The 16,141-nt window shown below is 43.2% G+C and overlaps 1 protein-coding gene across 4 annotated transcripts in view; it reads left to right on the top strand.

The window, feature by feature from the left end:
* TBX4 (T-box transcription factor 4) overlaps positions 1-16,141 on the top strand; it is a 68,805-nt gene that overhangs the window by 31,377 nt on the left and 21,287 nt on the right. For all 4 annotated transcript variants that reach the window (XM_054008806.1, XM_054008808.1, XM_054008805.1 and 1 more), the window contains 2 exons: positions 2,005-2,124; positions 4,503-4,650. In XM_054008806.1, coding sequence (XP_053864781.1) covers positions 2,005-2,124; positions 4,503-4,650 — 268 coding nt within the window. The remainder of the gene's footprint in view (positions 1-2,004; positions 2,125-4,502; positions 4,651-16,141) is intronic.

Here is a 16,141-nt window from a genome sequence, read left to right as displayed (position 1 = left end):
TCAAATGAATCCTAACAGGGCCCATTTTGTTGCCTTCTCCCGGAGCACTTACAAAATGGTGGCGCAGACAGCAACTACCGCTCATCTCACAGGCCCAGATTGTTCAGCTGTCCCTAGCACTTTCCTTAGCCACAAATACAGCGATCCCTTTTATTGGCCTGAAGAAACTTGCTCATTAAAAAGAGAAAAGGGGGAGAAAAGAGAATTTAAAATACTGGGTCTATCCGAGGGTAGGGGAGGGTTCTCTATGCTGGGCCAAGCTATTAATCCAGACTAAACTCTCATTTAAATTGCTAGGTATTTTGACAGAGTAATGACGTCAGGATTTGGCCCGTTGTTGCTAACACTGGTTGTGACGATGCTGCCTCAGGATATAGACATTTTCATCCACTCTGCCCAGTTTTTTTGCTAGTGCAAATGAGCCGTCCCGGCATGTTGATGTATTGCATTGTTCCATCTTCTTGCTTAAAGACCGTGATGAGCCAGTTTGCGCAAGCAACTTGTTTTTATTGGATGAGGAGAGGCTTGGTAATATGGAGCCAACCGAAAAGTTACTCATAAGATTGAAGATGCATGGTCCTGCAACCCCTTACTGCTTACTTGGTATTTAGTCCCATGGAAACCAATGGAAGTAATCACGTGGATCAAAGTTACCCTCACCAGCAAGGGTTGCAAGCTCCTACGCTGTGACTGTATGAATTAATTTCCCTGTCACATCTAGCTGTTGCTTGGTTTCACGCTGCAACTACTGCTCAGTAATGTAACATCTTAGGGTGAGATTTTTCTGCTTGTGTAAATTGGCACAACTCCACTGGCTACAACAGCACAGCGCCAACTGACCCTCGCAGAGAATTTGAGTCAGACACTCCATTCTTAACCAGTATTTGCAGCATTCGATTAATGCACAGGAAAGTCAATCGAGCAGCGTCTGTTTACATCAGCATAGACTTTGACCCTTAATCTGCCCCCTCCGTTGGAGAGAGAAAACTCTCTGAGGGGTCTCTGAGGCAGGGCTCCATGTTGGGTCAATATCGATTAGTAACGCTTTTTTCCCCCTGCCATGTCGTGTAAGGGTTTTTCACCATAGTATTGTTGTTTATTATTTGTATTACCCTAGCACCTAGGAGCCCCTGTCGTGGAACATGCCCCCACTGTGCTAGGTGCTGCACAAACACAATCTCGCTGTCTAAAGATTGGATGTTCATAATTTCTGATAAAAATTCACTGCCGGGGGAACTGTGTGTGTAAAGTAGCTGAAGTCGATGTACTTGGATCTACTCACCACGATGTCTTCACTGCGGTGAGTCGACTGCTGCCACTCCCCCGTCGACTCCGCCTGTGCCTCTCGTGCCGGTAGAGTACAGGAGTCGACGGGAGGGTGCTTGGGGGTCCATTTATCATGTCTAGACGAGACACGATAAATTGATCCCAGCTGGCTCGATCGCTATCCGCCGGGTAGTATAGACATATCCTTAGATAGTTCCTTTGCCTCTTTCAGACCCATAGTCGTTGTCAGCAGTCGTGCTTTGTGTGCCCTCTGGAAGGCACTAAGCCAACCAGAGTCATTCCCTGATGAACTTGAGTAGCTTTTAAAATCAAATCAGCTAGTACCCCAGATTTTTAGGGTGAAAATCACCTTCAGGCAGAGAGCCTGTACAAGGCCCAGTGCACCAATTAATAAGGGCCTGCTCACTTCTCTGAGCATGCGTTGGGGATTAAATTCTGAAAATGGTCAATGCAAGGCCTGCACCCCATGTAAGTCCCACTTTTGCTCTGTTATGCGGAAGGGGAACTTAAGTGGCGCACAGACCTTGTGTTAGCTCTCCACAGGGATGAATGTAATTCAAATGCCTTAAGTGACACTTAAGTGGTACATAGTCTTTGGGTGAATTTCACTTTAGACTTTCAGTGGAACCTCCTTTTGGGGCTCCTCTCTGCTGTTCTGTTAGTTTGTACTATGTGTTAAGTTATGTGCTAATGTATTAACCCTTTGCTTTTCATAAGGAGGATGTTTCCGAGCTACAAAATTAAGGTAACCGGGATGAACCCCAAGACCAAGTACATCTTGTTGATTGACATTGTCCCAGCTGATGATCACCGATACAAATTTTGTGACAACAAATGGTAAGAGACTATTTGGTTTTTTTTCCTTGGGTTATCAAAAGAGAGGTATTCATATCTGTGTCCACTGTTTGCAATAAGCACTGAGGAGATGGTCAATAAGGACCTTCATGGGGAGAAAATACCAGATACCAAAGTGCTCTTTAATCTAGCCATGAAAGGCAGAACAAGAATCAATGGCTGGAAGTTAAAGCCAGACAAATTCAAATTAGAAACAAACTACAAGTTTTTTTAATAGCGCGGGCAATTAACCAGCGAACAAACTACTAAGGGAAATAGGGGAGTCTCCATCACTTGATGTTTTCAAATTAAGCCTGGATGCCTTTCTAGAGGACATGCTTTAGTCAGACACAAGTTTGGGGCCAATCCAGGGGTAACTGCATGAAATTCTATGGCCTGTGATATACAGTTTAGACTAGACGATGTAATTGTCCCTTCTGGCCTTAAAAAAATATGTATCTATGAGGCCTTAGATTTGCAGTGGGTTGAGTGTTGACTATTTCTTCTCTAATTATATTTGTTCTGTGGGAAAGAGCCACAAAGCCACCAGGTGAAGATCTGTGGGCAGACCAGATGAATCTTCCTCATTTATCCAAACGGGTGCGCCTTTTCTTGGCCTCACCTGCATATAGTCTCAGAAGAGCTGTTGATGGTGGCCATCTTGGATTTACGTCTTTGAGCAAAAATACTTGTTGTCCCTCCCGAGATGTCAGTGTCTGTTGGAAATGAAATATATGTGCTTTAAAATAAAAAAATTAATAATAAACCCAGCACCACCAGAGAGTTTTTGAAGTGCCCACTCTCCTTTCCTGTTGCCATTTTGGAAACACAGGAGCGGTAGGGATCTTGCAGTTCTTGTGGTAGTAGGGACCCGTAGGAATTGAGGCCTATCCCAGATTGAAAGTCACAGCCCCTAGAGGTTGGATAGCTAAAATATGGGACTTCTTTGTGGTCTCAGAAAGAGGGAGGACAAGTGGAATTGGTCAGTCCAATGTAGCCCAGTTCTGGAGCCATTTTTATTCTCCTCCCCACCCCACCCCCACTTTATTCTCCAGATTTTTTCCCCTTTGTCTCTCCTCTCGCCCTCTCTCAATGACAGCAAGATCACTCAGCATGAAGCCAGGTTTAATATTTACTTTCCTGCCCATGGGAGTCTCATGCATCTTGTCACCTGAAAATCTCTCCTTGCTGAAAATATGCCGTGCCTTTCCCAGAATCCTCCTGCTTTCTTTGTCTGGAGCTTCATCTGTTCCACTAATTGTCGACGTTGTTTCTAAGTCAATGGCAAAACTCCCATTGACTTTGAAGGGAGTGAGATCCCATACAAATGTAATCTACACGCACATTTTAGGGCATTGTTCTCATTTTTTAATTGTCTTTTGAGCTAATGCTTGTTTCTGGAGTCCTTGTAGGATGGGAGTCGTATTCACTGGGAACCTTACGCAACCCAGGGCAAATTCTTTGCTTTAGCCATTAAGTCCTAGATGATGTTAACTCTTTTAATTTAACTTTGGCCAATCACTAGAACTGTTTTCCCTTTCCATGTTTTACTGCTGTTGGAAAGGCTCTGCTGTTTTTGGTAATACTGCTTTTACTGATGTTTTATAGCATAAGAACAATACACAGTAAGGGGAGAGTTACTGTCACATGCTGTATTAGAGCATTAAATCCATGAAAACTAACCAAGCTTTTGACGTGTGAACAAAGGTGGCTGGCGGGGGGAATGTGAGGACAAATCCGTGTCCCAGCTGCAGCCTGAGAACTGGGCTTCCACAGGAGCTGGTGGGGAAGGAGTCACTTCCCAAGAGCTTCTACCAACCTGGCATTGCAGCCTTAGGAGCTACAGTAGCCTCTGGTCTTCTTGCAGCCCTGCTACCTGGATCCAGCCCTGGGCTTGCCCCCTGCACTTTCCCCAAATGCCTTCCTTCTCCCAAGGCTGAAGGGAGTCCCCCCAGAGTGATGTTGGATCCTGCCTCTGCACAGTGGAGCCATACGGTTTCCCCCATGCTCAGGGACCTCTGAGTGGCAAAGACAGGACTTGCCCATAGCCAGTTCTCATACAGCTGCCATGTACTCACTCATACAATATTATGTGTCCAGGGAAAACCCTGCCCAGGCAATGAGAACTGCAAAAACGAGAAAAGAGGCCTGTGTTCCTTGCCCCTCTTTTTGCTTCATCCTTCCCAGATCCATGAAGCAGCAGCATCATCCTAGACTTCTTGTGTTTCTCCACCAGGCCAATCTGTCCGGGCCAAATCCATCTTAGAATACAGATAGTAGCTCACGATTTGTAAGATGGTTACCATGTTCAGTTAGGCAATGAATTGTTCTGAAGTACTAATTGGCCAGGAAGATGTAATCCATAAGTGCCTTGTTCACAGGATGGTGGCTGGGAAAGCGGAGCCCGCAATGCCTGGGCGGTTATATGTTCATCCGGACTCGCCCGCCACCGGAGCTCACTGGATGCGGCAGCTGGTGTCGTTTCAGAAGCTAAAGCTCACTAACAATCACCTCGATCCGTTCGGACACGTAAGTTTCTGGAAACGTTATTGCATCTGAGTCTGAACTTCCTCAGATTTCAAGCCGGCTTGGCTCTGGGGCTCCACTTAGGAGTGGCCTCTAATTAATTAACTTTTTTATAATTATTAGTAGCATTTCTTTTTTTCTGTTATGTAATTGAGAATGAAGACGTTTTAACGATACCAGATCCAGCACTCCCCGCTAACTGCTTTAGTGCTGTTGCATTGGCCTCTGGAAGTGCCATGCGTGACTTGTTCAGTTATTCATCTGCGTGGTGCTATTCAGCTTCTACTCTCTCTATGGAAATTTCAAGTCAGTGTTTTCAGATGTTTTAGCCAAAGCCTTTGATGCACAGGGCATGCAGAGCACTCAGAAACAGGTTACATAAGCTTGTTGTTTTCCCAGTTGGCTTGGGCACTCCTATAAAAGATGGAGTATTTTATTTGGAAACTCTTAATTCCTGTGTATTGCAGATGTAGGACTGGGAAGTTCACCGTTATCACCACAATACGTTTAATAGCTTAGAACACTGGCCTTTCCAGACTGCCAGCTGTGTGTGCGCCCGCGTCAGTAAATACAGCATCCTGACCAGTCTAGTTTTCACTTTGCAAGTTGAAGGACATGTACAAATAAACAACAGTGACTAGAAAAAGTAAGGTTAGATGTTTAGGATTTGTAGAATTCTTCTAATTTTAGTGGTCTCAAGCACTTAGTAACACAGGTCAGCGCATTGGCTTTGCATAACAACATATGATTTTTACCGGCTGCTCCGTGAAATACCCCTGGTGTTGGGAGGGGCAGTGTGGGGGATGCTGATAGGATTGCAAAGTGAAGGGGAAGTGGGCCTGACTTGCTCAAACTAAGCATGTAGCCATATGCTAATAGTCAGATCTTCAGCTGGGGTAAGATGCCATCGCTCCACCATCATGAGCTATGCACAGTGTTAATTGTCCAAACTACATCACACAAGGATCTGCCCTGAAGGGTTCAATCCTGGCCCCATGGCAGAACTCTGATCCCATTTAAGTCCATAAGGGTTTTGCCATTAATGTCAATGGGAGCAGAGGCTAATACTAATGCTTTGCATTTCAGAGCATCCTATAGTGAGTAAAGAACAAACAGACAGCCCCCACCCCAAAAATCAAGTGCTCTTGTCCTGAAATATACAAAAGTTATAACTCATTTGGAGAGAGAAATTATTTTTAAACATACTGATCTGGGGGGTCTTTCCCAAAGCCCGATGAAGTCAATAGCAGCCTTTCCAATGACTACCGTGCATCTGGATCAGTTCTATGGCACACAAGGCTTCAACAGAACCTAACAAAGCTCTTTGCAAAATCAAATTTTGCACATTCTCCCTGACTGGCTTGAGCAGAAATAAGGGCTGCTGATGGGACACTCTGCACAGGGAGATTGTATAAGTCCAACAGAAACACAATAAAATTCTAAAACAAACAAAACCCTGAATAAGCAAATCCACTTTGCAATAACATAGGGAAAGCAGAATGCTGTAAGTCCCCAAAATAGTGCAGATCCGGTCATTTGAGGGTCTGTCCAAAATTTTTGATGCCTTTGATGACTTTATGCAAATTCTAAACTATCTTCCCATTTCTAAATGTCAATGTTGCAAAGCTCCCAGTCATCACAATGTGATGCCTTGATAACCCAGCTTTACAGAAAACAGTCAAGCAAAGTTGGGAACTTGACCCCCTTCTCCAACCTACTGACCCCAATGAAATGTGTGTGAACTTCAAAGACTAATCAGAACCATTTAAATGCTTACATTATTAAGCGCAGGCTTCCTCCCCCACACCCCCCCCCACACTCTCTTCTTTAGGGAAAAAACACCATGGAAATTAAATGCAAGCAACTACGCTAAAGATTGCATGGCGAAAATTTTCATCTTCGGAAAATGTCAACATTAAGGTCTCAGCGGCAGCAGTAACTTGACTGCTTTGCACACATCCCATTTTTTTCTCCCAACCCCCGGGTAACTGTGCATCTTAATATATTACTGTTTATGTTGTAAAATGTATACTGTAAAACTTACAGGACATTCAATGCGGTCATAAAAAAACCCAGGATATCTAGTGTTACTGTTGGAACATTCAGCATCTGCTTTTCCTGGCCCTTTTTTGTAATTTTAACTGTGCAATTTTAACACTGTATTTAACAGACTGAGTGGTAGTTTTTTGCTTTTTTCCCCATTTATTAAACATTTTGTTTGTCATTCCGAGAACACATTCAGAATATGACGGGGACTCTATTTAGATTCTCTGGGTCAGATCCTCGGCTAGCGTATGTCGTTGTAGTGCCATTGACTATAATCACGATCAACACCAATCAGGATTTGGCTCTCTCTCCTCATGTAATCTGTCCTCTAAGACTGCCCTTTTATCTACGATTTTAGTACAGTGTATGCTAAAGAAAAATGCCTGGAGTAAAATTTTCAAAGGTGCCTAGGTCCCATTTTCAAAAGCCTCTAAATCCAAGTGGGACTTAGGCACTTAAGAACTTAAATCACTTTTGAAAATAGGATTTAGGTACTTTAGAAATTTTTAATTTTTTTTATATGCATATGAAGGAAGGCAGGACCATGTACTGGGCTAGTCAGACTTTTCCTAGCAATGCAGGATATTTCATTGCGTCTATTACACCTTCACTGACACTTCATAGGGCTTGTCTACACCAGGAGCTATTCTGAAATAACAACGAGGAGTTCTTGTGGCACCTTAGAGACTAACAAATTTATTTGGGCATAAGCTTTCGTGGGCTAGAGTCCACTTCATCAGATGCATGGAGTGGAAAATACAGGAGCCGGTATAAATACATGAAAGGATGGGAGTTGCCTTACCAAGTGTGAGGTCAGTCTAACGAGACAATTCAATTGACAGCAGGATACCAAGGGAGGAAAAATAGTGATTCCTGATTTAACCCTTCCTGATTAACTCCATGTGTGAGCGCTCTTATTCCAGAATAAAAGTGCTTTATTCCAAATTAACTTAATCAGGTTAATCTACTTTGAATTCACACCCTACTTTATTCCAGATTAATTGGTACAGTTATAGACCAACCTTTAGAACAAAAGCTCTTTGGGCCAGAGGCAGTGACTTTGTATGTGTTTGTACAGTCCCTAGCACAACATAGGTGCTAGTTTTGACTGGGGTCAAGGGATACTACTGCTATGCAGATATTACTAACTTAATAATAATCGCTTTTAATTTCTAGGACTTTGCTCTCAAAGTATTCGCAAACTATCTCGTAATGCTCCCTAAAAACAGGTCATCAAACCCACGCTGCTTGTTTGCCTTCTATTCCTGCTCCCTAAGGCGAGCCTGCCATTTTCTTTTGACTTTGATTTTCCTAAAACCTCAAAACCACTGCGGGTCTGTTTCCTCACGCTGCAGTCACTTTCTTTTGTGGTGCACAGAGTGACCCAGAAAGAGGCCTCAACAGCAGCCCGCTCTGGCCCTGTTAGTTCAAGGGAAACGGCTCGTGCCAACCCGGTATGTAAACGCAGGGTTTGATACCAGCCCACCCAATCTCCGCACATGGAGACTGAACTGTTAAGTGAGTGATCCTAAATGCACGGCCCGGTTTGCTGCAGAATCTCTGTCACAAGGCTAGTGTGCCCTGCCCTAATCTGCAGCTTTTGTGTGTGTGTGTGTGTGTGTGTGTGTGTGTGTGTGTGTGTAAGTAATCCCTTTATAACGTGCTGTGACATGCAGAGCTCTCATAGCCTCCTTGCAGACGTCTGCCGTCTTCCTGCAAAATAGCTCTGCTTTGAACTACTCCATTTCTGCATTCACATTTTTTGGCAAACGCATCATTTGAAAAAATGTCCTTACATCTCCCCGTCTATTCACTTCCCAGCGAAGTTTTGGGGGGTTGATTTTTTTCAGGCTTAGCTCACGGACTTCTCTCACAAGCACACAGCATTGCCAACCCTCCAGGATTGTCCTGGAGACTCCAGGAATTACAGATTAATCTTTCATTAAAGATTATGTCATGTGATGAAACCTCCAGGAATACGTCCAACCACAATTGGCATCCCTACAAGCACAGTCTAGGAGTGCTGACCGCAGACACTTGTGAAGCAAAAGAAATTGTTAGGCTCCCGCCCTGCTCCCATCCCCAGCCTCCATTTATAATTGTTTAGGAGACTTCCATCTTTGGGGGTTCAGTGTGCAGTATATATCTGCTCATTTACTTTGAACATGGCTCTACCTTGGCAGTTACACATCTGGTATCTTCTTTAAAAATAATTAAATGAGTAGGCAAATCATTTACAGTCCCCTCACTGAATGCCTTAGTAAGTAAATCCAGGCCCGGATTCTCTGCACTTCAGTACCTGATTAAGGCCTTGATCTTGCAAATAACTTATGCATATATTTACCTTTATCCAGGTGTAGGCCCACTGAGTTCATAAAGCTAAGCGTGTGCAGGCCTGAGGCCTAATTAGGTAAATTAGTTAAACTGATTCATTGTAATAAAAAGACTTTGAAGCTTTGCAGACTTGAGCTCGCTCTCTGAACTCAGTGAGGTAGGACTGACGATTACTTGCGTTAGTAAGGGATTGTGGGATCAGGCCCTTAGACTATGCTCTGAAAATGGTCAGATTCTGACTATGAGCTATTAACAGACTGAACAACTGACCCCCTAAAACATTCACTGCTGTCTTTTGGTGAAGACTCCTAATCAAGTCGGTAAATTATCAGCTGTTGTCAATTCTTTGGATTATGAATAGCGGCCGCAGTATACTAGGTGCTGTCCAGGCATAACAAGGGGCAGTTCCTGTCTGAAAGAATTCACATTCTAAGGGCTTGTCCGCATGAGAAAGTTGCGCTATCTAACTTAGACTGATGAAAACCCCTGTGTGGGGAGACTTGTTTAATTTTGAGTGCTTTATTTCAGTTTAGTTTAAACTGACTCCTAATCTAAACCAAAAACAAGAAGCCTGGTTTGAGCTGAAATCTGTATCCGCACAGGAGTTTGCATCAGTTCAAATCAATTTAAAATTGCACCTTTAGTTAAATCAGTGTGCCTCTCTCATGTGGATGAGCCCCGAGACGTCTGTGGGGAAGGAGAGAGTGAGTTAATTAAATATGTTTTAACTATTCCCATTAGCCTCCAACCTGTGTTTTGCCTCTTTGGACACTGAAATATTTATTCAACAACCAGGGGAGGTCTCGGGTTGAGGTGCTTGTCAAAAGGTGCTGCTGATGCACTTGTTTGGGAGCTTTGCAGATGGGTGAGGAAGGAGTTTGCTGCATTTGGGCATTTGCAAATGTTTATTTTGGATGGCGAACAGTTGGCAAATAAATATGCTGCTCGGCAGCTCTTCATTGCAGGTGACTGAGGACGTGTGGATTCAGCCTTGCTGGTTTAGAGTAAACAATTAGGAAGATTCATACTTTTTTTTTTTAATTTAGTCAAGAACCTGTGTAGGTAGGAAGGAAGATCTTGTGGCTGAGGCATAGGGCTAGGAGTTTGGAGACTTGCGTTCTGTTCCAAGATTTCTTGGAACAGAACTGCTTGGGTGAACTGCTTCCCCACTCTGTGCTTCAGTTTATACTTCAGTCAATTCACAAGTTGTGGAGCTTGTCTGTATCGGGGACTTTTGTGCTGGTGTAGCCACACCAATGTAACTGCACCGGTGGAAGCCCCTTGTATTGATACACACTGCACAAGTACAAAAAGTGACTTGCACAGGCTAAACTGCACCGGTGCAAGTGACCTTGTACATCAGTGCAACGTGTCTACACTAGGAGTCTGTATTGGTACCCAAGTCCCCAGTGCAGGGAAGCCCTTAATGCTACACCTTTTTTCTGTCGGAGCAATTTTTTATCAGGAAAGGCCTGTGTTTTACATCAGGCTTTTCGACTGAAAAATACTCATGCTGAATATGGATTCAGAGGACTTCGGTAGCTCAGACAGAGATTTGGGGTCTATTATAGGGGTGGGTGGGTCAGGTTCCAGGGCCTGCATTGTGCAGGAGGTCAGACTAGATGATCATGATGGTCCCTTCTGACCTTAAAGTCTGTGAGTCTATGAGAAGTAGGGTGACCAGATAGCAACTGTGGAAAAAACGGGGTGGGGGATAATAGACACCTATATAAGAAAAAAGGCCCCAAAAATGGGACTGTCCCTTTCAAAAGGGACATATGGTCACCCTAATGAGAAGTGAGCAAGTGCCTGTGATATTCAGCGATAGAGTTGATCAGATCCTAAAGAAATCATTTTAAGCCACTTATGTTTAAAGGTAAAAGCCCTCCTCCTAGAGTGAGACCTTTATTTATGTATTTCAAAACTTTATATGCACAGATAATCAGCCCAACAGAACCTCTGATTTATGTGTGTCCCGAGGCTGGTTTGTGATCTAACAAGCTCATTATTTTGACAGATTTGGGACTTTCCTTCCTAATGCCATGTAAATGACTGGTAGCAACGTACACTTTCTTTGAAAGTACAAAATATTTTCTAAACTTGAGAGTCAGAACGCTGACACAACAGTAAGGTATCTACTAAAATTACTGATTTATTCAGGCTACAATACCCATCCAGCTACTGGTTCCAGATGAAAAATTAGAATTACTCCTTCAGAATACTAACCACGATCTGTTAATTCATTTAGGGAATATTATCTGTAATCTGGTAATTCTACAAAAATATGTCTTTATTAAAAAGGACTACATAATTATTATTCTTGCAGAAGGTTAATACAGAGCATTAAGGGAGACCTAACAAATATTTCTATTAGTTTAGATCCTTATGAATGGAATTCCATTGTCTTTTAAAGATTTGAAGAATGTCTATGAGTTCTCTTCGTCCAGGTCTGGGTGAGAGAGTGCTTACAGACTGTTACAAAGGAATTCTCTGACAGGTTCTCATTCTCATTGATTTCACTAGGTTTTGGATCAGGCCCACAGTGAATTATTTTTTTCCCTGAGAGACCAGTTTATGTCTAAGCCGAGGATTCACTCCAACCAGAATTAAAATGTGCAGGGCATTGACTTTCATTCCATTTGGGTGTTTCCCCACATCTCCGTCCACAATGATATTTCGATTGCGAGCTCTTTGGGCCCAGGACTGTCTGTCTGGTCTGTGTTTATACAGCACCTAACACAGTAGGGGTCCTGGTCTGTGACTGGGGAATCCTAGCTGCTACCACGTACAAATAATACATAATACCAGCTCACGAGTCAAAGCCCAGTCCCAGAATACAGGCTGTGAAACTGAGTCTGGTCCCTAGTCCAAAGGCCACTGAAATCCATGCAAGTCTCTTCATTTACTTTAACAGGCCTTGGATGTGGCCCAAGGGGGAAAACAATCCTTCTCCTAGGCTATTGAACAGCTACCGAGCCACCATTTCCACCCATATCCTTTTATGGCAGGGTGATGGAAATGGCTGGAGGAAGGTGGTAATGTCTCCATAACTGCCCTGCACAGCTATGTCAGCTGAACTAGTCGGCAGTGCTCACCTTGTGTGCAACCCAAGCGTAGGCTCCCCAAATCATCCCCATGTCCAGGAAATAGAACTGCTCCAGTTCCACTGCAGGCAGGTCCATTTACACCTGCAGAGGTGTGGCTTGGATCTACCCTCTAAAAGTGGCTTCCGTTGAAGCTATTAATGTATGGAGAGAGGCAATAACAGCATTGGGAGCCTGGATCTCCTGAGTTCTAATCCTAGCTCCGGCTTCCTCTAAGCCTTGGGAAGGTCACCTGAACTCAAGCTTCAGTTTACCATCTGTAAAATGGGTGGATGGTAATGCTATAGTACTCCTCCAGGGTGTTGGCAGGACTAAGTGTTAACGTTTGGATAGTACTTTGCAGAGGAGTGCTAAGCATTTTTCTTAGGGTGAGGGTCAGTTTACATACAAGACACTGAGAGTATTCATTCAACCACAATGTACCAATTATTAGTATTATTTTAATCTGTGCAATTAGCCTTTTGATACATGGGGGTGGAGTGGGCAGAATCGTAGTTAAGATATTCACATTCTTAAAGGGACATCCTACTCCTTTAAACTATTTCTTCATGGTGGTTTTTGACCTACCAAGGGTTAATTTCCCTTGATCTCAGTGGAATAACCATCTCCAGGAAAAGCCAGTGTGAACTCAGGTGATTATCCTGGTTTATTGTGGAGGGTTTTCTGACCGTGCTTCTCAGCACACAGGAACTAAAGTGATGAGCCCTTTAAGAAGTGGTTGTGATAATAAGACTTCTACTGAAACCAGACAGTTCTGGGGGAACTGCCACATTAAACAGGCTTTGCTACAGAGAGACACTGAGGTTAGCTTGGCTGCAAAGGCACAGCATAGTTCAGGCTGTCTCAGAGTTTTTCACCAACCTCAAACCGGCTCTGAACAAACAGTACCATGGCAGACTCTCTTTCATAGGCATGTAGTGACATTTGAAAACTGCAAGGGGACAAATGCATCACAACAGAGTTGTTTGTTGTTTTTTAAATAAAAAATAATAATTGGAGATGTATCTTAACCCCTTGAAAGCTCAGCATTTCGGAGGTGCATTTGTTCTTAACACTGTTTGGAATTTTGTCTCTTTACTGTATTTTTTTTCACCTGACTTCTGACTGCAAGGATCTTTGTACATACCTCTGTTGTTCATTCCCTTGCTGGTGGTTTGTTGCTCTTTAATTCCCTTGTCTTTGTCTTATTTTAAATGCATTTTGTTTTGTGAGAAGAGGACTGCTGCAGTTTGATGTTATGGGACATTTTAGATGAGCTATCAGTTGCAGTTTTCTTGATCTGCATCTTCTTGGACCTCTTTAACTTGCTTTGCTGTTTGGTTCTGATCAGGTCTGTAATTTCTCCCCACCTGTTTTTATTGGACTCTTTCTGCAAGGCGTTGCTTTTTCTTACCTTTGGGGCTTCTCTCTCATTTATCTATTAAATTGATTTTTGCATTTTCTGTCTCGTTGTCCGGTGCACTCAGCACATTTAATCATGTCAACAGCCTATTCATCTTCTAAAAGTCTGAATCTTATAAAGTTAGATGGTTAGTTAAGTTTTGCAGTTCTACGTTGACTTGTGGGACAGGAAATGTTTCCTATCTGGGACCTGATATGTAAATTTAGGTGCGTATTTTACCAACAACATTCACATGCCCCTTTCTGGAGAAATTTTGCACGTGCATCATTCAGCATTTATTTTGGGCTTAGTGATAAAACTGTGAAAACTTTGGGCCAAGTTCACTGCTTGCATAAAAGGGCACAGCTCCATATATTTGTTGTACCCACCTACACCAATGCTGAATGTGTCCTGACATCCTTAGCAATAGACTCACCTGATGTCCTTGTTCTCTGGTAGTTTATACTTCAGTTAGGCTTGGTCTACACTAACCCCCCAAATCGAACTAAGGTACGCAACTTCAGCTACGTGAATAACGTAGCTGAAGTTCGAAGTACCTTAGTTCGATCTTACCTTGGTCCACAAGCGGCAGGCAGGCTCCCCCGTCGACTCCGCGGTACTCCTCTCGCCGAGCTGGAGTACCGCAGTCGATGGCGAGCACTTCCGGGTTCGACTTATCGCGTCCAGACAAGACGCGATAAGTCGAACCCAGAAGTTCGATTGCCAGCCGCCGAACTAGCGGCTGGGTATAGACGTACCCTTAGATTCACTTTTCCATGATCTGTTGTTTCTGATGTGAATACATTTCTGTCTAGCACTGTGTTTGGCTGCCCAGTTCAGTCTTTTGGGTTGCTTATTAGGTTGGTTCTGCCAGTAGAAATATCTGTGTGAGGGATTTTATTTTGAGTCTCATTTTTTGTATTGAAACTGACCTGATCCCAGGGATGCAGAGATATTGAATTATAAAGGCCAAGTTGAACTTTTATATTGTCTGCTTTGTGCCTATGAAAAAGAACTGAGCCTTGTGCTGCTATATTGTATGGGACCGATCGGGATGAGTAGATGATAACGTGACATTTATTTACATAGATAAGAAATGGCTGGTGTGATTCCTGGTTGAGTTTAAACTATATGGCTTGGGATGAGAATTTATATTTGATGTATTAGGTGTTTTTTGTGGTAACACTGTTGTTTTAAATCAATCTAAGGAAGTTCAGGTTTTTTTCTTAATATATAATCAGATCCTGAAGCCTTCATTCACTCTTCAATGGGAAGTTTGCCTAAATAAGCAATCAGTGAAAGATGTCAAGATTTGCATAGTGCCTTTGCTCCTATTGGTGACATAAGGCCAAATTCTAGTCATATTCTTTAATGGGAATTTTGCCTGCATATGGATCTCAGCATTTGCTCTGTTTGTTACCATTCTGAAAAAAAAAAAAAAGATTTGCGTTGTTGAAGACTCATCTCCCCCCACAAACGCTGCCACCAAGGCCACATCTTGTGGCCTTTACTCAGTTTTTACTCAGTCAAAATTCCCATGGACTGCAATGGAAGTTAGATGGAATAAGGACTGAATGAGGACCTCTGGCTTTGGCCCTCTAGAAGGAACAATTTGTTTGCTTTCCTGTTGAATCTTTTCCCAAGGTTCTCCACTTTCTGTTTCTCGCTCTGTAAATTGTCAGGTCACATATATCACTTGGGGCGGACTCCATCTTTTCTGCTTGCTCCAGTGTTAGTGTGAAAGGAAACAGCATGGAAGGATTCAGGGCTTGGGCCATGTGGAATAGACAGAACACTCATGATTTAGCCCTGGCATTAGGGCTCTACTCTCTGAGCATATGGCGCCCATAAGACACTTGCTTTTTATGCTGGAGCATATTTTATCCCAACTCACCTTTCAGGGACACTTAAAAATAACTGTGAGGTCTACAGCAGGCCAGGGAAGCAAAGAGGCCTTTGAAAGATCTGAACAAAAGAAAAAGGGTTGTTGGGGGCACACATGTTTAAGAAGTGAAGCAGGCAACAGGTGATGCTTTTTTTGTAGCACTTAAATATGGACTATAAAAACCTCGAGTGGCAATGTGTGGTTTATGTGCACTGGCAACAATGCCCTGTGCTGTTGTTTGGGGCATGAGGGTTCAGGTCAGAGTCAATTCACTGAAACGAAAACCTTCACAAAAATCATAGACTCATAGAAATGTAGGGCTGAAAGGGACCTCGAGAGGTCATTCCGTCCAGCCCCTTGTGCAGAAGGCAGGACCAAGTAAACCTACCTCATCCCTGATGGGCATTTGTCCCACCTGTTCTTAAAAACCTCCAATGACAGGGATTCCACAACCTCCCTTGAAAAACTATTGCAGAGCTTAACTACCCTTAGAGTTAGAAAGCTTTGCCTGATAACTAACCTAAATCTCCCTTGTTGCAAATTAAGCCCATTACTTCTTGTCCTACCTTCAGTGGACATGGTGAACAATTGATTACAGTCCTTTTTATAACAGCCTTTAACATATTTGAAGACTGTTATCAGGTCCTCCCTCAGTCATCTTTTCCCAAGATTTTTTTGTTGCTCTCCTCTGGACTCTCTCCAATTTGTCCACATCTTTCCTAAAGTGTGGTGCATGCAATTGGA

The sequence above is a fragment of the Malaclemys terrapin genome, chromosome 18 (assembly GCF_027887155.1).
Source record: "Malaclemys terrapin pileata isolate rMalTer1 chromosome 18, rMalTer1.hap1, whole genome shotgun sequence".
Lineage (NCBI taxonomy): Eukaryota > Metazoa > Chordata > Testudines > Emydidae > Malaclemys > Malaclemys terrapin.
This window is presented reverse-complemented; position numbering and strand designations above follow the sequence as displayed.